Below are 25136 nucleotides of genomic sequence, written 5' to 3'. Positions count from 1 at the left end.
CCGTGTTTTCGCGAAATCCCTAGAATTTTCGCGAAAATTCTAGGGATTTCGCGAAAACACGGATTTATCAAATCATCCTACGACATCTATAAATTGTAAGTTTATGAGTAAGTACTTACCTATATATTTTTATTTAGGGCTCCGTACCCAAAGGGTAAAAACGGGACCCTATAACTGTGACTTCGATGTCTGTCCGTCTATCTGTCTGTCTGTCTGTCCATCTGTCTATCCGTCTGTCTGTCTGTCTCCAGGCTGGGTAAAAACGGGACCCTTAGAGATGCTCGTCCCGAGAATCGTTGTTATTGCCGTGGTACCGATCCCTTTACATCAGCGCAAGTAGTACATTTGCAGCACCAATCCTGCACATCATCTCGCCAATGCAACCAGAAGAATCGTTCTCGCACTTTTCTTAACGTCCTTTTGACACCTAGATGACCCCCTGATACGCTCTCAATCCCATGAGGATATTTCACGGAGAACATCTGGTACTCTCGTCCTTGGTACAATTATCTGAAAATAGAACTCTCTGCCGTTAGCCTTCTTCCATTTTCGGTAGCGGGTAAAGTATTCCGTTTTGAAGAATCAGACTGTCCCATTGCTCTCAGGACGCCTTAGTGACAGCGCCAGTGGGTGCAAACTGCAACTTCACTCCAGATTTGTTTAACGCCACCGCGTTTCTTCCATGTGATGATGTGCCGAAGGTCTACGTCCCTTTCTCGAGCCTTCCTCATAGCATCATTCTCCAAGAGACCCAAAGTAAATGTCTTTGTTTTTCCGCTCCGTGCCTGGGAGGTAACAGTTACCGGGGCTTTACCAGTATCCAGTACCTACTCGATCTTTAGTCCTGGATTCTATTCGTTTGTCCTGATCCCGGGTAAGGGACGAAACCGCTTGCTTCTTTAGCTCCTCCATTTGTTCCTCGATCCTTTTCATCCTTGCCATCTGGATCTTCTTCTGCGGGCAGTTGAGCTGAAGATGGCCCCTCTCACCGCACTTATAGCATATGGCTTATAGTACAAGGCTGAACTAACTTTACTGGGTTAGTAGCTACTAGCCCAGTAGAGTTAGTTCAGACTTGTACATGGGAATCTGAAATTAATTACTTATAGTCAGATTTTTTTTTGCACCTATCTTTATTTCGTTTATGGTCATGAATAGCTTTATATGCACATGTCGGATTTGGTCGAGTTTTTGGATTTAAGCTATTTGTGACCTCCTCTAAACACTGGTGCAAAAAATATTTCTGACTATAATTAATTTAAAAAAAAACTAACTCTAGTGGGATATACCATTTTCTAGATTTTTCGCAAATAAAAATATTGTTCGTGTTATCAAAATAAAGGTACTCACAAAAAATTAGCTTGATAGTAATAAAAAAAAATGTTCTAGGGCTCTTGTACTAAAACCTAAATCATCAATAAACCGAATATAATTTAGGCGTCCGTATTATCTAGTATTTATAATGCAGAGGTAAAATGATAAGATAGTGGATATAATATAATTTATTAACAGTAAAGTTTAACGTCCATTATCATTTAGTACTAACTCAGTGCCAATCACATTTTGTAGTGATAAATATTGAGCCGGACGTAAAGTGGCGCGGTGTACTCTATGAATGTAGAGAAGCAAAATATCTCAAAATATGGTAAGTATGTCTATTTTATTTTTGTATAATTATCCGAAGTATTGTCGTTATATTTTTTAATTATATTGGTCACTGTATATGGCACAGTAACTATTTTATCCCGTAATGCACCAAGTTGAGTTCTGTGAGCAAGGTTAATTACACCACTGCAAGGAAAACTAACGCCGAAACTATTTGTAGCTATATAGTATATAGCGATAAAGTCCACGAAGTGTCCTCATTCATATTACACGCATTTATTTGCTAGGAATATCGATGCTCTATGAAAATTCGCACGAGGAAACTAAATGTAGAGACAAAGTTTTCCTGATATTGAACTTTACACCGTGTGGTGTGATAGTGCAGGGCAAAACGCCAGTTGGCTAGCGAACTCGTGTCGCCGCGGTCGCTATGATCTTGGTTCTCCTGTGATAGCGTAAACATTTTACTGTGATATCCATGTTTTTACCTCGTATGACGTTAAGTGCATCGATGATTAGATAGTGAAATACGAGGAAGGATTAAAAGAAACAAAAGTGAGTAATCTCAAAAGATGATTTCAGTTTAATATTTAGATAAGTACCTACCGCTACGTTAGAATAATATTTACTTTAGAACATATAAGTTTTTATTTTTTATTTTACGGTATTTTGGTATCCCATCTAGATGTTTGTTACATTTTATCTTGATTGGCTATAGTGTTTAGCGTAAGACGCGTAATAAGGATGCATTATAATTAATAGGTGCAGTTTTCCTCGTGTTTTCATTCTATTTTCACGTCTATTCGAGGCTAGGAGCCGCAGACCGTCTTGCGTCATGACTCAGAGACGTGGTTCCACAATGCACGAGGTGGAGCCGTTACTACCGTTACCTGACCGAATTTTGACGAATTTGATAAACTTTTACTTTATCACATAACAAGCCCGTGTAGAGAACAGATAAGACGGTATTCGAGCGTAAACAAACATACCTACATCATTATTTTGTTACTTTTTTTATTTCGCTCCGTTAATATAGTTATTTTGAAAGGCAGCAGATTTATAATGATGAGGAATATGTGTACCAAGTACATAGTAGTATGACTAATGTCTAATGCGTATCGATAGTTACAATTTGAAATAAATCAAAACAATTGCAATAGACTTTGTTTTACCCACTACAGTGTAAAAGACGATCAATTTTTTTCACTTTGCCAGATATTATAGAGCCGTTCTTTCTGTTGGCATACATTGGCGGAGTAAATAAACAAAGTGACAAAATAAAACTCCGCGCGACGCCTGAAAATATTATGATTCCCCTTTTTAGGGTTCCCTAGCCAAATGGCAAAAAACGGAACCCTTATAGATTAGTCATGTCTGTCTGTCTGTCTCTGTCCGTCCGTATGACACAGCCACTTTTCTCCGAAACTATAAGAGCTATACTATTGAAACTTGGTAAGTAGATGTAGTCTGTGAACCGCTTTAAGATTTTGATACAAAATTGGAAAAATTATTAAAGATTTTAAGGGTCCCCATAGATACCACTGAAACAAAAAAATTTTTTTTTCATCTAACCTATGCGTGTGGGGTATCTATGGATAGGTCTTCAAAAATAATATTAAAGTTTCTAATATTATTTTTTTATAACCTGAATAGTTTGCGAGAGAGACTCTTCCAAAATGGAAAAATGTGCCCCCCCCCCCCCCCCCCCCTCCTCTAACTTCTAAAGTAGAGGCATGATCAGTCTAAAAAAAATATGATTTACATTACTATAAAAACTACCAACGAAAATTGGTTCGAACGAGATCTAGCTAGTAGTTTTTTTATACGTCTTATATGGTAAACCTTAATTTAACTTTCATTAAATCAACTGAAATATGAAAATAAATTAAAAACCTCTTAATTTCATAAAAATAAACCTTATTGCTGCTGCGGAACCCTTCATGGGCGAGTCCAACTCGCACTTGGCCGGTTTTTACATTCAGTTTTAATTAGAGTTAAGGCTTTAGACTCATATTAGGTGTTACATCTCGATTCTGATTTGAGGTAAACCTCATCAGCATTAAGTTTGAGGAAAAACATTAATAAATAAATACACACTTTTAAAGTTAAGTTTCAAAAAGTTTTTAAATTAAGTAGTTCTCATGATTTGTTATACTTATACGTATTATAAAATAGTTTGATCAAAATTAAAATTCATGTGTCCATACAAGGATAATGGGTGTACCGGACTGTCTAATTTAGGAGTCGAGGGTTTAGTTTAGCGTAGGCATGGATGGAGGAATATGTTGGCCATAGATAATAGATATTATGTAGGTTTAATACAAAAATACCTACAGAGGTAATACATAGCGAATTAATTTTATTAAAATTTATGTGCTTAATTTGCTTGATAAAAGACAGTATTATTTTTGTACTTGATGTTATTTTGCATAATAAAAATGTGCAAAGTCCAAGGTGTAAGACGATTTTTTAACCATTCCAAAAAGAAACGTCTTAAAATTTATTTATTAACCAATTAGGGATTTGTAATCTAACTATACAAATTAGACATACTACAGGGGGGAGATACCTACCTATTTATTATTATATCAATAAACATTAATTCCATTCCCATCGGCTCTACATGCCTCTTACTTTTGAAGATCATAATCCATATCTCTAGGGCTAGCTGGCTAGGTTTTCTCTCTTATCCAATTGGATCACCGTTCTACGAATTACGATTTAGTGATGTTTAGAGTAAGTGTTGTAGAATATTGTAGAGCCATACTTACAATTTACTCGATAAGCCTCTACAAGTTAATTATAATAATATTACGATTGCCCGTTTAACCTTACTATAAGTTCTAACGCTTAACATTGAGGGTCGACAAGCAAAAATTCATTCAAGGGAATTGAGAATTGAGATATAAGTGCTGTACTTATATATATCAATGTTCAAGGGATGTAACTTGCTCGACGAAATGTATTTTTAACTTTTATTGCTTTTTATCTTTTCTACCTATATTATATTTTTAACGCGCGATAGCTCGAGGGTGTAAAATCGAAGTGTTTTTCCATTTGAAATCAAATTTCTAAAATGTGCGTTGCACTCAAGAATGTAATTTCCTATGCAATGACCGGTCTTGATTTTTTTCTTAGGTTCTTATTATTTTTATTATTTATTATTATAGTATAAATACAATTGAGTATTTTGTGAACATTTCAAGTCTTCCTATTGCCATTATTGATATCGAGCAAAAAATATTAGCAAAAAAAATATGTTTGTTGTATGGGACCCTTATATATTTAATTTATTTTGTTTTTAGTATTTGTTGTTATCTATAGCGGCAAGTGGCAACAGATATGTAACACAATCTGTGGAAATTTTAGAAATCTAGATTTAGTTAGATTTCTAAAATTTCAGGCGGTTCTTGAGATACAGCATGGAGACAGACAGATGGACAGACAGACATCGAAATCTTAGTAATAGGGTCTCGTTTTTACCCTTTGGGTACGTAACCCTAAAAATATGTGCATATTTAAGTAAATACTTATATTATGAAGAAACGCCGTACATGACTTACGTAACATCAGAGACACATAGTAACATCAAGGGCAAGGCTTGCAAGTTGCAAGTAACTATTAGCTATTAGGTACTGTAGTAAATTTTTGTGAATAGAGCAAAACGAGCATAAGAGTTGCTATACCTACTTTATTAACGAAGTTCAGAAATATTTACTATGGAATATGGATACGTATTACGTAGGTACCTAGATAATAATATACTAGCTGTTGCCCGCGACTTTGTCCGCGTGGACTTCAGTTTTGGTGTCAAAAGCTTTTATAAAAAAAACCCTGGTACCCCTTCAATCAAAACAGCTGTGCAGTGTGCACATAATATTTCATTTTTTTAAATTAAACTTTATATTTTATGCCAAATTTTAAAGCTTATTTAGCCCCCCAATTACACAACTTTACCTATAAACTATTTATCATTGATAGGTTTAAGGTTACGTCACTGTATATAATATAAAGTACTGACTTATTAAATTACATAAAAAATAAATTTCGAAAAAAAATCGAAATAATGATGATTGATCTCGCTCAACCTTTCCTTATCGGAATACTAACAAATTGTATCCTAAAGGCGGTCATTGCGGAAAATGTGTTATCACTTTTTCCGTAATGACCGCTGTCCGACATGACTCCTCTCTTGCTATTATAATATGCGCTTATTTATAGAAGTTTAGCAAGTTCAGTTATATACATAAGCGCATATAATATTAACTAAAAGTCTACAAACAGAGAAGAGTATTATATAATTAAGTACTTAATTTACTATTTAGATGACCCGGTGAACTTCGTAGGTATCACTTTTCTCTTTATATTCACCTTTCGTGGACAAAAGACAAACATTCCACGAACATTTCAAGACTAAAATTAGCCAAATCATAATTCAATTGAAATGTAAGTATCTTTCAGGTTGAATCAAACTGCACACGGTGAACAAATCAAATTTTAAATCGGTTCAATAATTTAGGAATGTAATTAAACAACGTGACGTGTAATTTTTATAATACGGTCTATATAATAATATAAATGCTAGATTAACGCGAGAAGATACAAGTTAGACTAATAGAAGAAGTTTCTATCTAGAATTTAGGTTATTTAGTAATCTTACTCTACATTCTACTATAATGATACACAAGATGTGTATGGGTCCCTATAGAGTTCACTGTGAAAGTAGCAGCGCTGAAAGAGTAAATACTAAATTTTACGCTCGGGCACTTGCCCAATGCCCATACAAATCTCAATGATGACTCTATGAAACGAGTATGTAATTAATAATTATTTTTTTATTAGTCATCATTCGTCTGTTAAGATTTCTATCTATATTTTTAGAATACTTCTAATCAAACTTCCGATAGCTAATAATGAGTAATCGATTGCATAAGTTATTATTAATTTTGACTAATAGTCACTTTGTTGTTACTTGTTATTATCTCTTTAAGTTTAAATTACAGTGAAAACTGATAAGATTATAATCGCCTAATTATTATTTATAAAGAATTAGATAGGACCTACGATAGGACCAAGTCATCCGTGTGGCTGTCTGTCAGTGTCTGTCAAAATATGGATTTTCCATTTAAAGACAAAATAAACAGAAACATCAACATGAACTCACGCGATGTATGCCGAATCGGCTGCTGGAGCCTATTCAACAAACATCGCTTCTCAAATGACAGATCAGTGATCAAAAACGCCAGCCTTGACTCTTGAGCTAAAGGACTATTAAAAGTACCAATAATAAGGTCATAATTTGAGAATGCATATTTTAATGGCAGTGATGATGATGATGATTAATGTGATCTGCATAGTAGCATAATTTGTTTCTTTAAACAACGCTGAAACTCTCAAACATTATGAGAAATCCGAAATTCTGTTCAGCACCTTCGGAACCGTGGTAAACTGTGTTGCAAAATCTTACTTTTTGGTAGCATTTGATCAAAATGCATCACAAAATCTAAAATATCCACAGCCGAACATAATATAACCTCCACCTTTGGAACTCGGTGAAAAAGTCGAATATTTGAGGTTCTATTTCTTTTTTTTTTATTTGTTTACCGGCACTGGAACCTAGCGTTTTACGCATTTTCACCGGTTCCCATTATACTGATATTTTTGGGAGCCGGCGCCGGCAGCGGAGGCTCTCCCTTACCTAAATACTAATGCATCATTCTAAACTTCCAAGTTCCAAATCAATCAATACATTAAGCCCGGCCGCACATTGTCCGAATTCTGTTTAGAAACAGTTGAATTTCGCCGGACCGCCACCCCGCACACTATCCGAAATATCCTTCCGGCGAGTTCGAGCTCACTCGGCTCAGTACAAAATGAGACAGCGCGGACGTTCAACTGTTTCTGATCAGAAATTTCGGACAATGTGCGGCCGGGCCTTAACCAGTTAGTGCTGCTGCGCACACACGTTATGTAGTCTGTAGCTGCCACGGAGCTCAGTATTAGCTCGTGGTAGCTGCTGTAGTCTGGTATCTCGGTTAGGTTAGGTAAGGTTCAGGTTAGGTTATCGGAGAGACGGAGGTCAGGATGAGTCCAACGCTTAAATGTCTTGGGCTCATCCTGGACGGGAGGTGGACCTTCGGCCCACACTGGCCCTTCGGTCAACAGCTGGGACCGAAGGTCGTGAGGGCGGCGTCAGCGCTTGGCCGGCTCCTGCCTAATATAGGAGGGCCCAGCGAAGCCTGCATGCGGTTATACTCCGGAGTCTGTCGGAGTATAGCCATGGGTTCTACAAAAATTGGGTAACTTTTAGGGATATTTTGTTTACTGTACTTTTTATGGCAAATTAAGACATCTTTGGGTTTGAAAGATGGGTAGTATAATGAATATATTGTTGCAAATCGGGACAGTCATTTATTAAAGTAGTTTTTAAAATATTACGATTTTTCTGAATTTGACTGCCAGAGGACTGACGAGGGTGACACAGTACTGATATATAATGCAAACATATAAGAAATATATGACATTTGTGGCATTTATTAAACGCTTTTAAACTATAATTATATCACTTTAATTATTTGAATGTATCAAGTTCTTAGTAAGTTAAATATCGAAAAATATTTTGTTATAATGCGGGGAAAATACTATCACACCTTTATAAGAATTTTGACAATAACAAACTTTTTTTTTTACTTTTAAGTACTTTTACTTAACAGGATACATTAATAATTAATATCAACAAACAACAGAATTAAAGTTTTCATTTTTTGTCCATCTGTCCGTCAGTACGTCCATCTGTCTATCTATTTGTCTGTCATCAGGCTGTATCTCAAGAACAACGATGGCTAGATAGTTTTTATTTTCACAAATGACGCATAATTGTGTTGCAGCTATAACGAAAATACAAAAATAAAAACAAAATAAATATTTAAGAGGGCTCCCATAGAAGAAACGTAATTTTTGTGCCCTTTTTTGCTCAATGTCAATAATGCAACCAGGTAATTTTAAATACTCTAGAAATACTCAATTTTGTTCTTACTTTAATAATAAACAATAAAATTATAACAAAATTAATATTTAAGGGGTCTCCTATACAAAGAATATACTTTTTTGTCCTTTTAACTCAATGTCCATAATGGCACCAGGTGGGCAATTGAAATGTTCACAAAATACAATTTTTTTCTTCTTTAATAGTAGATAATAAAATTAAAATAAAATAGACACTTAAAATGAGCTCTCATACGAAAATAGCAATTTTATGGCACGAGGGCTTCGTGCTGGAGACTGACTCGCACTTGACCAATTTTTTCAAGTTAACCGTTTGTTTTCGAGGATTCTTTAACATTTTTTTCTTTACCATTCCTCCTTTTCTTAAGTACATTTTGTAATAAATGTTTTTCTTTGCTAATTCAGCTAATTTGAAGAGGTACTTTGATTCTCGGCAAGAAAGTCTTCTCTTTTCTTATTTAATATATTATCCTTCGGTCAAATTTGTCTTTTGTGGTAGGTGACATTATGTTTTACACTAAAATAAATAAACAAATGGTTAACACACCTTAATTGTTGTGATAAAAGTGATCTTAAAGAAAAAAACATCAGTACTCTGGCAACATGTCAGTCCGTTGGCACGATTTCAGGCAAAGGACTGACGCCAAAGGACTGATGATTTCGACATAAATTTAAGGTTATAATTAAAGTTAATGTTTCTTTTCGTGTTTTCTAATATCAATATATTAAATTTTTACTAATTATAGTAAACAGTATAGAAATCAAAATAAAATTAAGATTTATAAGGAATTAACGACTTACTCACAGTACTGAGTTTTTGACTGGCCCTGCGCAAGATTATGTCATATCCGACGAGCTAGTACTCATACTGTAATAGTGGCAAAGAAATGCTGCAGTTCTTAGCTGACAATATTACCAACTAAACATAATTGATAGGTATTTGACCATGTAAACGTGTTTTTTGGTGAACATTTTCGCACTTGAAAGTTACACAAAGGACTGACGAATGAAACCTATGACAAAGTTTCCTCTGTTTTTTCAATACATTGTAAATATTTTTACGTTATGAAAGTCCTGACATACATTATTACGTACATTAAAGATTGTAATTATATATCTAGTTTTCTGAAATTAATCGTAGAATCTGATGTACAGTCTCTTGATTGGACGTTTTTGGGTTTGTGACAGGCCAAAGAACTGACGTTTTGAGCATACTCTTTTAATTTTATACAATTTCTAATTAAATTACGTATCTGAAATTGAGTGACCAATTAAAGGAGATTACATACTTTTGAAATTAAGTATAAAATCTTTAAAATATAATGATTTAATTTTATATATCAACTGGTGACAGCGAGTTACCCAATTTTTTGTAGAATCACCCATATGTATTTTATGTAGTATATTTCATTATTAATTATTTCAAGTAAAAATTTTCAATAAGTAAAATTAACTCTTACCTGAGTTATTTCATTTCTTACCTACTAATACTTTTGTATCAAGTGTCCACTTTACGGCTATTTAGGTTACTCTCCACGCACAAGAAACTTTGCAGTTCGACGTTTAAAAATAGAGCTAGTCTCTTTTATGTAAATGGCATTCGTATCTTTTGTTTCACTTATCTGTCAAATTTGTCAATGCGTGCAATTTTGAATTTGTAAATTATTGTTCGGAAGAGATTTATGCCGGAAAATAGTATGAACGTAACAGATCTGTATTAGTAGAATATCATTGAATATAACCATAAATTCACAATTATATTTCAATTAATTAATAATCTTCAACAACTTTACACAGACAGACACCGTCTGCCGAATATACAAGGTGTAACAAAACTAAGTGATAATATCCACCATGCGCAGTGCGCACCTTTAAATATAGAATTAATTGTGAAAGGAGCAAACATTTTTTGTGATTTATATGGGCAAGCACCCAAGAATTTTTCAATACAAAGATGAAAAAAAGTTACTTTCAGCACTGCTACTTTCACAGCGAACTCTATATATAGAGTTATACACACCCTAAAGTATTATCACTTAGTTTTGTTAAACCCTGTATTATGTGCACAGTGTGTAACAAAAATAAGTCATAATACTTTAGGGTGTGTACGTGTTCCTTGTAGAGAGTTCACTGTGAAAGTAGCAGCGTACAGCGCTGTCACGAGTTTCCCCATACAAAAGTGAAAAAAAATTTTGGTCTTTCTGTGCACGGACGTGTGCTGCTACTTTCACAGTGAACTCTCTACAAGGAACACGTACACATCCTAAAGTATTATAACTTATTTTTATTACACCCTGTATATCTATTCGAAGCAAGGGCAACCGCAGGCAGTTTGCTTACAACTCTTTAAGAGGATTCCACACCGCCATTTTTTCCATACAAATGCTGTCCCCTGTTTCCTCCCTGGATAATGCTAGTAGAGTTATAATTTTTTTCCTGAATATCTACGGCCACTAATACAATGTCCCTATGTTTTCTTTTTTTTCATAATTTAATTATTAAATAAGATATGAACGTTCAAAAACCCAAAAAAATGGCCAGATTTTCCACTGTGTTCAAACGTCCAGAAAACAGATTTGGATAGATTATACAAAAAAAGCAAAACATAGGAACACAGCTCAAGCCTTTTTTTAATCTTTAATGAAAAAAGTACATAAATCGGTTAAGTTTTGGAGAAGGAATCAGGGGACAACGAATCGTTGATTTTCTGGATTTTCTGCAGTTGTCTCTATCGCGTTCTGCGGTATAGGCTTGAGGTAAGGGAGACAACTATAGATATTACACGTACTTTTTTTTCATTTCTCTAGCTGCTGTGGTATCCTCTTAAGACGTTGCAATTTTTGAAAGATGTTTCGATTCGCGATGAATTTTAAATGCCACGTTAGCGAGTCAGCTGCTATTTCCGACGTCCTTGAACCCCCCGCGCCGGAGGTCACAGCTAAATGCATTACCGCTGTACTTGACTATAAGTAGAAAATTAGATTTATTCCGATGTATCGATCTAAAGATGTGGCATACTCGTGTAATACCCGATTCTTACATCTCTGTGAGATTCGTCTCGCATCGATGGTTGTAATCGAACTGTTTTGAAGCACCCTCTGTGTCAATTTAAAAAAAAACAAAAGTTCACCCCCAAATTAATTTATTACCTACCCAAAAATTAAAATTAATTTGTTACACTGACTACTGACTTCCCACACGTTACTTATGCCCGGCTTCCAGAATGTAACTGCACGAAATATGGAATATGTAAAACGAAAATTGCAATGTAAACGGGAAAATCTCGAAGAATGACGAAATGCTTAATAAAGAACTAACGCTTAATAAAGAGTTGAGGATCAGGCTCAATTCTTATATCTCCTAAAGACCTTAAACGAACAAATTTAGAGTTTTAAAACATAATGTATCCTTAGTGCGAATATAATATTATTTATCACCAAAATGCACACATATTTTTTATCATGAATTACTTCAGTTTTTAGGGTTCCGTAGTCAACAAGGAACCCTTATAGTTTCGGTCTGTCTGTCCGTCTGTCTGTCCGCGGTTTTGCTCAGAGACTATAGGACCTACAAACTACAAAGCTGTAATCGATAAAATGGTATTATAAATTCTATACAAAACATTTTTATGGTATCTCCTACACATCCAGCGGGGATGTTTTTTTTTCGCGTCCGTTCGACCATGTGGAGTGTCATTGGATAGGTTTTTAAAAATATTACGAGTATTCATGGATCATTTTCCGATTTAGGGATCCATTGTGAAATAATATGAAGTATTAAAGTGGAAAAAATCGTTAGTCCAGTGTCCCCCTTCTACCAGTTAAACGGTTGCTTCTGGAAAAAACTCACGGGAGTAGGAAATAATAAATATGCTGAATTTAAATGGAAAACTATAACGGCTTAGAGGACTTCATATAAGTTATTGAGTAATAGTCGATCAACTAAAAAAATGTATTCGTACAAAGGGACTTTTCGTTTAAAATCATTTGAACGTAACTGAGATGATATTGTTAGTAGTGTAAAACACGTTGTAAATGTGCGTTCAGTGACCATACAAAAATTATAAAAGAAACTAGCGGTACTACGCGACGGAACCACAGAATATATAATGGTACTCCGACTGAACCCTATATTGCGCGTGGCACGACACGCACTTGGCCGGTTTTATTTGTGATAACTGATAAGAATTCAACAATGAATGACGCTTGACGATTCAGTAGTCAGTACACTGACGACTGAGTGTTTGAGTCACTGAAACCGTACTTATTAATACACTCTACCGTACCAGGTAGAGTATATTAATACTGTTTCAGCGACAAATCTTTTTTATCCAGCCTTCCAGACTCCAGTGCAGATCTATCCAGTGAGGATTGTGGCTAGGGCTATTGATAGTTTTTCAGAACTCTTCTTAGTTCTTGCAGTTGCAAGTCGTCTGTCCCAATATTATGTCCCTCAAACTAGGAGCCTCCAGAGAGCCCAGACCTTTAATATTATGTTCCATACGGAAACTTTACGATATACTTACATAATTATAAACAAAATAAGTAGGTAGATATAATTAAAGGACTAAATCGAATACAGTAATTAGAATTTATTTCTCTATAGGTAACAATATAACAGCTTGAAATAACTTTTCGTTTTTTTTTAAACTTGTCTAAGAAGTTTGGATTATAGGTAATTTTGATAAAGGCACAGATTTTTAGGGTTCCGTACCCAAAGGGTAAAAACGGGACCCTATTACTAAGACTTCGATGTCTGTCTGTCCGTCTGTCTCTCCTTCTGTCTGTCTCCAGGCTGTATCTCAAGAACGGTGATAACTGATAGCTAGAGAGTTGAAAATTTCACAGATTACGTATTTCTGTTACTTACCGCTTTATCAACAAATACTAAAAAACAAAATAAATCAAATATTTAATGGGGCTCTCATACAACAATCTTGATTTATTTGTCATTTTTTGCTCTATATCAATAATGGCAGCAGGTAGGCACTTGATATTTTCACAAAGGTCTTAAATATATGTCTACTTTATTAATTATTAATAATAATAAAATAAAAGAATAATTTAAGGGGGGCTCTCTTACAAATAACACAATTTTTGGCCTATTTTTGCTGTATCTATGACGGTACGGAACCCTTCGTGCGCGAGTCCGTCTCGAACTTGGCCGATTTTTTAAGCTGCGTAGAAAAATTTTATGTTCGTCACGAAGACGGACTTTTCTACACAGTTATCATGTGAAGATTATGCGACTACATTGTTGTCATTGTGAATGTCTTTTGTTGTAATTATTTTCATGTTGGTATGACGTCAATTAACGCACACTACAGAGAAATGACATAAATCGTGCTAGCAACAATATTTAAATCATACGATTTTATATCAAACCTGCAGTATTTTATCACGTTTCGTTCCAATATCTGTCTTTATCTTTTTCGCATATCCCATTAGTCTTTAGATTATCTGCCTAAACAGTAACTGCCGCATAACAGCCGCGCTTAGAGAAAAATGATTCCTTTTTAATTTTCCTTTAATTTTGACATAAACATTAAAAACTTCAGTCGTTTAGAAGCAAGTTGTTCATTGATTAGTGCAGGTGCAGGTGAATACTGCAGGTGATAAGTGATTAGGAGACAATTCTAAAGGATTTGCATTAATCAGTCGCTCTCCACACTTACTTTCTCTTGATTATTATCACCTGCAATCATCACCAGCCCTTATCACTAATCAAAGTGAATAGAGGCCATAAGACTATCGTTACCATACCTAAGTGCCACAAGATCTGTGTAGGTTAGCAAAAAGACACTGGGTCAATAACTTTGCCGTACTTTCGACTTTTAATTTTTTGCTGACGTCGTCCGACTTCTAATTTTGCACATTTAGTATTTATCATATTTCATGCACCTTGTGGGGGACATTACTTATCATGAGATAGAGCTAATCTCATATAAAACTTTTATTTACGTAATCCATGTGATTATTACTTGATATCAGTGTGCAGTAAAAGTTTTAAATATTATCATTATGAGTAAGTATTATAAAATAGATAAAAAACAAACCAAGGACGTTTAGCTATTATTTAAACGTCCTTGAAACAAACATTACTCTTCTAATTTGGACAAGGGGCAAGGACACAAGTAGATTATCGTTTATTTTAATAAATTTTAATAAATAATACTTAACATCGTAAGAGAAAAATATGGCTAACAAGTAACAATATTATACTTATTTTAATAAGTATATTTTATCAACTTTGACTACACTTCGGGAGAGCCGTTTGTAGTACTTAACATCGTAAGAGAAAAATATGGCTAACAAGTAAAAATATTATACTTATTAAAATTAAAATAAGTATAATATTGTTACTTGTGAGCCATATTTTACTCTTACGATGTTAAGTACTACAAACGGCTCTCCCGAAGTGTAGTCAAAGTTGATAAAATTTTAAGTACAATTAGTATCTAGTATCTACATAAGTTTTAGGGGTTCTGTAGCCAAATGGCAAAAAATGGTATAACTAGATTCGTAGTGTCTGTTATTCTGTCAGTCAGTGCGTCACCACGTCATGTATGTCACAGCCACTTTTTACCGACTTCCAAAAAGGAGGAGGTTATACGTTCGGCTGTATGTATCTTTTTTTTTATGTATGTTCAACGATAACTCAGTAGTTTGTGATCCGATTTTAAAATTTTTTTTGTGTTATAAAGGGTTTGACTCAAATTTGGTACCATGTTCACAAAAGTGGTGATCTGATGATGGGATCTTGGAGGAATTGAGGGGACTCCTTGAAATTTGTATGGAAACAAATAGTGATTTTAATTTTTTCTGAAGCGTTCGAGGTAAATGCTACCAAAAAGTAAGATTTCGCACCAGATTATACCCTGGATCCGAAGGTACCCAACAGAACTTTTGAATCCTTATAGATATAGGTTCGGGGATTTCGGCGTTGTTTAAACAACTGAAAGCATATGCCAACACATCAATTTATTTGATCATCATCATCAAAATCATAATTATGCCATGGGTCATCACATTATGACCCAATTATTGATGTTTTTCATGATATTTTGCATCGAAGCAAATGTTTTTGATGATTATTTCGCTGTTTGTGGACCGATTTTCAAAATTCTTGTGTTGTTGTATAGGGTATAATCTTGTATAATAATTACGAAAGTGGTGAGCTGATGATGGGATCTATGAGCAATCGAAGGAAATCCTTGAAATTTATCAAAAGACTCATAGTGGTTAAAATGTTGTTTCTAGTAACTTAAACATATGTTACTAATAAGAGAAAGTTCATACGAAGGTGTCTCTTGGTCCAAAAGCACTGAACAGAACTCCTGAACCTTTAAAGATAAAAGTTTTTAAATTGCAGCATCGTTTAGATAACTGCAAGCATTTACCACAATTTCGCTTACAGTAACATAATGTGAATAGTTAACATTCGTAGTGGTTATTTACGCATAAAGCCTTAGCTTGTAGATAACTAAAAAGAGTGAAATTATTATTTGTAACAAAAAATTTAAACCGACTTCCAAGGTAAAAACAATAATAATATGAACTAAAAAGTATTAAATAACTCTTACTCTATAATAGTGCCTTTTTCAGAATTCATCTAAATCTCAACTATTTCTGTACATACTACAGTCTTCATTACTTTGAAGTCGGTACCAGTCCCAAAAGCTTCAGATATTCTGACATTGACTGAACTCACGATAAAATTAGCTGGTACCGAATTAATAGTTGAGATTTAGATGAATTCTGAAAAAGGCACTATTATAGAGTAAGAGTTATTTAATACTTTTTAGTTCATATTATTATTGTTTTTACCTTGGAATTCGGTTTTAATTTTTTGTTAAAAATAATAATTCTGTGTCTAAAAGGCAACAAAGCATACTCAATTACTCATATTATATAGCTATATTATAGTGAATTTATACTTTTTGGTAGTCAATTCTTAACTTTATGACGGTAATAACAATTATACCAAAGGTGAATAAAGGACTCATGGGCGTACCCAGGTTCTGGGCCAGGGGGGAGGCAAATTACCCAGGTTCTGGTGCCAGGGGGGGGCAAATCACCCAGGTTCTGGGCCAGGGGGGGGGGGGGGGGGGAAATCAGATTTTTCATAAGCTAGGTGTTTATAAAAATTAATAATTTTTAGTTGTAAAAATATTGTATTGCAAACAAATGGCAAAAATTCGTTCTTAATTTTTAATTTTTATAGATAAAAGTACTAGATAATATACTTAGTAGGAACGTCAACATGATCCAGGGGGGGGCATGCCCCCCCCCCCCTCGGTACGCCCATGAAAGGACTATTAAGGGAATATGGAAGTATTTACATAAAAACATTTTATTTAAAAGTGTCGCATTACAATTTTGAATAGGAAAATTACATGTATTTCCTAGGTGTGCCGCATAGCAGCAGGGTGTAGCGAAAATTAATAGGTGGAGGCTCCCTTTTTACATTTTTTAAGAATTTTCATGTGATCTTCGCACGCTTAGCATGGAAAACTTAGAAAGGTTTATTTCTATAGTTAAATAGACAAAGTGACACGTTAACAAATGTGTCAGTTTGTCCCAAAAATGTGTCAGTGTCTCTATTCTTTCTTATTTCGGTTATGCTAGTGCATCTGCGGTAGCTCTTGGGAGCACCATGGAGCTTAATTAGTAGTAGACTAGACCGTACGCCAAGGGAGTCCCCCACATACCCCGTCCGATGTTCCCAATTCATTTGCATTGCGTAAAGCATTTCCCCATTATTCAAAAAAGGGCTGCTGGGTTACAAACTAAACTAGTCCAGTTTAGTTTGTACCCCTAGGGCAGTGGTTCTTAACCTTTTAGTCATGAGGCACCATCTTACCAAATTTTTGTCTTGCCAGGGACCACCAAGTTGGTTTACCTAAATTAACGGTTATTTGATAAAGAAAACAAGCACAACTTTATAATTACCACTCATTTTTTCATTTGGCTAAAATCTAATTTTTTGAGATTTTCGTGACTACATACTGTTTACTAACTTCTGAATTCTCACATATTATTAGGATGGCTTTGCGGACCACTTACAATGCTTTTAGGGACCACCAGTGGTCCGCGGACCACTGGTTAAGAACCACTGCCCTAGGGACACCCAAATCTTTCGCTGGTGCGGTTTTGGTCGTTGTGTGATGTGTCTAACACAATAATGACTGTAATTACATAATTAGATTTGCAAATTGCATAATACACAGTGACTCCTCGTTCAGAACCTACAATGCCGTTGTCATTAGCTGCACCTATTAGCAGCACGCTAAAGACTCGAGTAATTGTTGCCTGGATGTTTCCACAACGCAAGATCAACTATTGACATGACAAAGTAAATATATAGTTGCAACTTGGAAGCTCTGATTACGTAGTAATATTTAATTTGTGCTTATTGTATGCGATACAATGCTATGCCACAGAATATATATTAGCTGGCTATGCCAAATTGTAATTTGTACCTGTAGACATCATGATTTTTATTATTGTTTGGTAGCCCACTTGAGAGAGTGAAATTTAAAAATAATCGGCCTAGTGCGAGTCGGACTCGCGCACTAAGGATTCCTACGGTTATCTCTCTAACCGTAGGAACCCTTCGTTCGCCCCTTTGTCCTCTGAAAAATAGCCCCCCTAAAATATTTATTATATTTTAATTTTATTATTAAGTAATTATTAGATTAGACTACAGATAAAATTAAGAATATTGTGAAAATTTGATCTCTTTTTTTATCACATAGTGTGTTTCAAAAGTTTTTGGTAGTATTCTTTTTTTAGCTATTTTTATACACTTCAAATTTTTGTTCGGGCGTAACCATGGGCAGTAATTAGTATTAGCAGGTTCATTCATTTATGATTTACTAATCATAAGATTAGGTCACGTTAATCTGCCAATGGGATCATAAAATACGATAATTAGAATATCAGACCGATAAGGGTTATACCTTAAGCCTTTGTAGCCAAAACAGCTTATTACACTTCCTGGGCTTAGCGCTGCAAAGCTAGTCGTGGGTTTTAACTTTTTACAGATCACTCATCACTGTATTTTTTTATCAGGACACATCGGTTGTGATAATGGAAAACGGTGTGGAGGTCATCAATGACAACAATAATCAAACTCCAAATGGAATCGACAAATCTCATTTAAATGGTATGTAACTCTTACATTTTTGTTTTAGCCACGAAATGTTGCGACTTTCTTTATATGCCTAAAGGTTAAAAATAAAGAGAAAATTTCTCTTAGAGAAGAGAGACTACAATATGATATTATATTGCGTATTATAAGTAATTATCATCGGAGTTCGGAATATTTTTAATTTTCAAAGGGAAGTCAAAATATGATGCTTTCTGGTTTCTACTAGTGTAAAATTGGATTTTATAATACACATAATAAAAATTTTAAGATATTTCTTATATAATTCTTTTTACTTTCTAAGATAGCCGTCTTGAACTAAGCGATTATTTCCTTACAAAACCATGTCAAGTGAATTTCGGTATTTCCGGGCCAAAACAGCGATTACATTTAAAGAAAGAATTGCACGAGAGAAATTGTAAATGGATAATAACTATAATATTATAATAAAAAGTGTGTCTATCTGTTAACTCTAAGCGTTAGGGGAGGGTTGGTGAAAACGGGCATCTTAACTAGATTAAAGTTTGAGGTGTATTCAACCTATTTTGCAGGTCCGGATCAAGTTGCTCCGGCAAAAGAGTATTACTGCTGTATACCCGGTGGCAGAGTAAAGCTACGGATAGGTACGCGGGGCCCCGCCTCGGAACCACCTATATCCGTGCCAGGTCTGCTAAGCAGGACCGCAGCTAGGTACCCAGATGATATTGCGTTGGCGACAAAAAAAGAAGATGGGAAATGGCATAAACTCACATACAAGTAAGTTAATGTTTAAAATTTTGAAAAAGGTGAAGATGGCCCATGTACCATCGAAGAAATTGATTCCTAGGCAGTTGACGGACCTACGTCATTTAATTGGCTTATGTCAATTCAATGTTATGCTAAGTAATCACATGCGGTTTTGCTTGATAGTTTTACTCCAAATCGAGTAATAATTACTGTGTGGACCGCAAAACTCACAGCTCGAAGGCTCGCATCGAGCCGGTTTGATGGAATGAAATATATCGATTTAGAATAAAACTATCGAGCAATGCTGAATGTGTGGACGAAAGCCCGAGCCGCGGGTTTTGCTCGACGTTATGGCTCGATCGAGCAAAACTGTGTGTGAGTAGTTAGCTTTAGCTGTGAGTTGTAAATTATAGCTGTGGGTTTGACATAACGCGACCAAATTACTTAGATCCGCCATCTGTCTAGGAATCATCTTCCCTGATAGTACCATCGAGGAAATTGATTCCTAGTCAGTTGACAGACCAACGTCATTTGGTCGGATTATGGAATTTAATGTTAATTGTGATCTGTCGGCTGGGTTTTACTTAACGCGACCAAACTACTTAGGTCCCCCATCTGCCTAGAAATCAACTTCTACAACAGCTACAACTACAAAATGATAGTCATAGAAAAGTACACACCAACTAAATAATCTGTCGATTAGTAACTCCATAAAGTATACTCGGAGACTTTAAGAGGATTCCACACCGCCATTTTTCCCATACAAACGCTGTCCCCTGTTTCCTCCCTGGATAATGCTAGTAGAGTTATAATTTTTTTCCTGAATATCTACGGCCACTAATACAATGTCCCTATGTTTTCCTTTTTTTCATAATTTAATTATTAAATAAGATATGAACGTTCAAAAACCCAAAAAAATGGCCAGATTTTCCACTGTGTTCAAACGTCCAGAAAACAGATTTGGATAGATTATACAAAAAAAGCAAAACATAGGAACACAGCTCAAGCCTTTTTTTAATCTTTAATGAAAAAAGTACTTAAATCGGTTAAGTTTTGGAGAAGGAATCAGGGGACAACGAATCGTTGATTTTCTGGATTTTCTGCAGTTGTCTCTATCGCGTTCTGCGGTATAGGCTTGAGGTAAGGGAGACAGCTATAGATATTACACGTACTTTTTTTTCATTTCTCTAGCTGCTGTGGTATCCTCTTAAATAGCAGAGTAAACACCAAACAGTAAACCAAGGCCAAGCGTTCTTTACCAACACACCTTTACTATTTTAGTTAAAAATTCTTCATAGAAGCGATTAGAGTATTCAAAATCCATTTCATTTATTTCGATGTTCTATAAAAGAAAGAAATGTTTCGTCTCTACTTAAAAAAAAAAGGTTTGGTAAAACATACAACTAGCACAATTTAAAAACCTAAACAAATTGGTGCCTACATGTTATATTGCAAACATCGAAATAACTTTTAGAATTCTGACCATTACTCTTCCTTTTGCCTCCATTGTGAAAATTGGTAGAGATATTCATATCTGTAATATTTCTTTCTTCTTCTACTCTTTACTAGAAGGGTCTGCTTCTATCGGATATTAAACATGGTACTTTACAATTTCAGACAATACCAGGAGAAGGTCCGGACGATCGCGAAGGGTTTCCTCAAGCTGGGGCTGGAGCGACACCACTCCGTGTGCATCCTCGGCTTTAACTCCGAGCAGTGGTACATCGCGGACTTGGCGGCGATACACGCAGGGTTAGTGCGTCTCTTTCACTCATATTGCTATCTCGTTCTCGCGAAATGAATTTTTAAAATCTCTTTCTCGTAAAGAGACAACAGCTATACCTATGTTAAAGATCACAGATTAATTAAAGATGCTTTGGGAGCGGCCTTAATGAAAGTTGTAGCTAGTTTAGTAGTGAGCTCTAGAGTCTAAAGTCTGTAGTCTAAGAGACCTCATTTCACACTATGCAAACATACCATCTACTTACCTTAACACAAGTTTTACCTACCTTCTTTGCAGAGGTTACGCAGCAGGCATCTACACAACCAACTCTGCGGAAGCCTGTTTCCATTGTTTAGAAACGTCACGAGCGAACATTTGTGCGGTACAAGACAAGAAACAGCTAGAAAAGATCCTGTCGATACGAAGCCGACTCAAACATCTCAAGGCCATCGTACAATGGGAGGAACCGGTGGACACCTCGGTACCAGGGGTGTACAGTGTAAGTTTTTTTTCATATGAATGCCATATTGATGAAGGCAAAAGACAGCGTTGCTGAAGACAAAGTTGCAGTTTTGTATTAGTATAAATATAAAAGACAAAATATATCCTAAAAATAGAAACCACAATAAAAGAACCTAAGAACAATTAATTACAATTTTGCTATTATGCATATCTTACAAATTAGTTAATTAAATGTTAAGTTACATTTCTATGTCTGGGAATTTGAATATTCAATAAGGTAACATAATATTACATAATATTTTGGTTGAAAAAAAAAATTAAAAATATAAAATTCTATTACAGTGGACACAGGTCATGGAAATGGGTCTCAAAGAGCCAGACACACAGCTGAACCAGATCTTAAAATCCATAGCAGTCAACGAATGCTGTACCCTCGTATATACGGTAATTATATTTCTTATCTCTATATAATACCGCAATTAACGTTATAAAACGCGTGAGGTAAAACGAAATAATTGATGTTTAACATAAAAAGAAAGTAAGTTTTATGAGCACCTCCTTTTTACTTTGCCTTCACTACGATATGAACGGTGCATAATATAACAGTGACCGTTCTACACCAGCCTACCCAATAATGGAGTGCAAAATTGAACTATACATTTTCAGTTGAGAAAAAAATATAAAGATGGTCAGGACCTTGAGATAATTCTGATTAAAGCCAAAAAAAAATCACAGAGGGTTGAAACCCTACAAATGTTATAGGCAAATGTCAGATTAAACCCCTGCAACAAATTCCATATTTTGAGTGCTTATTCAAATAATTGCATTCACTAGATTCGATAGCGAAGGAAAATGTCGACGATGTATGTGATTTGACCATAAAGTTAATATACTTAGCGGAATAGAGCAACAATCTCGAGCTGTCAAACGAAACCGAAATTGGTTTCATCTGTGTGTAAAAATATGTGTACGTATACACTTACACAAGCATGATTGAACATGATTTCTATGAGATTAAATTGTAAACGTGCGGCACTCTTTTTTTGACGTCCAGTCGGCACGACTGGACGTCAAAAAAAGAGTGCTGCTGTCATGTATCACACGTCTCTTTTTACCACGCAGTGTTACTGATAGTGACATACTCTCTTGCTCAGCTAAGTCACAATAGGCATAGCTATCATTCTGTCTACTCTGGCTAGGTATAATAACTTTATGGATTTGACATAACGTATCGCTAAATGTCATTGGCGCTAGCGAAGCGTTTTGTCAAATTCGATATTTCGACATCTCGCCAATTCACTATCGAAAATGATTATTTGACTAACTACCGCACTCAAATTTAAATGATGATTAAACTTTAATTGAACAGTTTCACAGATAGCACATGGGGCAATGGGGCATACGCCGCATACCGCATAAGACAAAACCTTCAATTAATTACAATTCGTCTCTAAGTGCGAAAATTAGCACGTAGAATACATTCTATGTCGAAATTCGACATATTATATAAGTTATAAGTTTTATTGCAGTCCGGCACAGTGGGACCACCGAAAGCCGTGATGCTGTCCCACGACAACCTGACGTGGGACGCGTTCACCATCGGCGAGCGCGTGGGAGACATCCGGCCCACCATGGACAAGCTGGTCTCCTTCCTGCCGCTCAGCCACGTCGCTGCACAGGTAACGATTACAGCAGCACCGCCATTAGGGTGGGCGGGGGCCTAGGGCGCCGGATAAAAAGGTGCGCCGGCATACAATTTTTTTATCAGTACCCTTTTTTATCAGCACCCTGGGCGCTGAAGAAATCTCGCCCAGGGCGCTGGTAGTACTAAAAGTCAAAACGGACACTGGATTACAGATTAGGTATAAAGATGGTAGATGAGAGATTTAGGGTCACCGCAAATGTACAATTTCAAGTTGGCCGACTATCGTACAACTATTGCGTAGTTTCACAATTTATTTGGACAACTTTTTAATTTGTAGGTAATAGGAAAGAAATCGCGGTTCTTATACGATCGGTGTCCAATTATTTAGTTGTACAATTTATAGTTAGATACAATGTGCGAGCTCTTATAAGTCGCTATATTAGTTATGCGATTCAGTTGGCCAACATGTTTTTTTTTTTATGAAATAAGGGGGCAAGCGAGCAAACGGGTCACCCGATGGAAAGCAACTTCCGTCGCCCATGGACACTCGCAGCATCAGAAGAGCTGCAGGTGCGTTGCCGGCATTTTAAGAGGGAATAGGGTAATAGGGGAGGGTAGAGATGGGAAGGGAAGGGAAGGGAATAGGGGAGGGTAGGGAAGGGAATAGGGTAGGGGATTGGGCGGTGGGCCTCCGGTAAACTCACTCACTCGGCGAAACAGTGTAAGCGCTGTTTCACGCCGGTTTTCTGTGAGAACGTGGTATTTCTCCGGTCGAGCCGGCCCATTCGTGCCGAAGCATGGCTCTCCCACGTATAAAAATTGTAAGTCTGCGGTCGCTTTTAGGGATGCTTTTGGTAAATGTTAGGAAATAGTTCTTGAAGACCATTGAATTTAAATTTCTTATTAGGGTCCCGTACCCAAAGGGTCAAAACGGGACCCTATTACTAAGACTTCGATGTCTGTCCGTCTGTTCGTCTGTATGTCATCAGGCTGTATTTTAAGAACCGAAATTTTCACAGATCGTGCTTTGTGCTTTCAGCTGTTGCCGCTATAACAACAAAATATACTAAAAATAAAATAAAGTTAATATTTAAGGGCCTTTTTGGCCGTTTTTGCTCGTAATCTATAATGGTAACAGTTACTTAAAATTTTTACAAAATCCTTAATTATATTTGCACTTTAATAATTAATAATAAAATTTAAATAAAGTTAATATTTAAGAGGGCTCCATATTAGTGATCGAAGGGGGCAACCATACAAAAAACAATTTTTTGTCTACTTTCACTCTATACCGCTACGGAACCCTTCGTGTGTTCGTTTTTAACATTGTATGTGCGTTGTGCGCTTGCTTATGCTCTATTTTCTGTTCCATGTCGCTCCCTAAAACCTATTCAACTTCCCGGGACCCGGGTCTCGGCAACATTAATAATATTATGTTGACATTACTTTTACATACATGTCTGCGTACAGCATGAGCCGTGAAGCAAGAGTATAATCAAAACTAGAGAGAACCGAGTTTTGATAGACTAGTGTAGGAAAAAAAATTAAATAGGTATATGCACTGTTTTCAATGCGAGTTAAAGAAAACGGACTTTGCCGACTTTATCTTGGTCGATAAATTCTAAGAATTACGATATTTCGGTACTCATAGGAATTCCCGGCTGTATTTTGCGATAAAACGAAATACATAAGGATTGACCCAGATAGATAAGTCAGATAATATTTTAGACATTATAATATATTTTATTATAAAAAAGTACGTATTAATTAATATTAATACTAAGTACTTACATTATTAGCTTGCAAGTATCTTACATACTA

At 35.6% G+C, this 25136-nt stretch overlaps 1 protein-coding gene across 5 annotated transcripts in view; it reads left to right on the top strand.

Annotated features, from left to right (window-relative positions):
- The first annotated feature begins 1545 nt into the window (after nt 1-1545).
- Nucleotides 1546-25136, top strand: part of LOC121730738 (long-chain-fatty-acid--CoA ligase ACSBG2-like) — a 32755-nt gene continuing 9164 nt past the window's right edge. For 2 of the 5 annotated variants that reach the window (XM_042119883.1, XM_042119879.1), the window contains exons 1-7: nt 1546-1645; nt 18684-18777; nt 19311-19515; nt 21103-21237; nt 21506-21707; nt 22013-22114; nt 23200-23349. In XM_042119883.1, the coding sequence (XP_041975817.1) occupies nt 1643-1645; nt 18684-18777; nt 19311-19515; nt 21103-21237; nt 21506-21707; nt 22013-22114; nt 23200-23349 (891 nt within the window). In that variant the 5' untranslated portion in view covers nt 1546-1642. Of the gene's footprint in view, nt 1646-1992; nt 2165-5301; nt 5308-18683; nt 18778-19310; nt 19516-21102; nt 21238-21505; nt 21708-22012; nt 22115-23199; nt 23350-25136 lie in introns of those variants that run through there. The other 3 variants (XM_042119882.1, XM_042119880.1, XM_042119881.1) reach the window with 3 other exon arrangements.

The sequence above is a fragment of the Aricia agestis genome, chromosome 9 (assembly GCF_905147365.1).
Source record: "Aricia agestis chromosome 9, ilAriAges1.1, whole genome shotgun sequence".
NCBI lineage: Eukaryota > Metazoa > Arthropoda > Insecta > Lepidoptera > Lycaenidae > Aricia > Aricia agestis.
The sequence above is the reverse complement of the archived record's forward strand: the minus strand, read 5'-3'. Positions and strand labels throughout refer to the sequence as shown.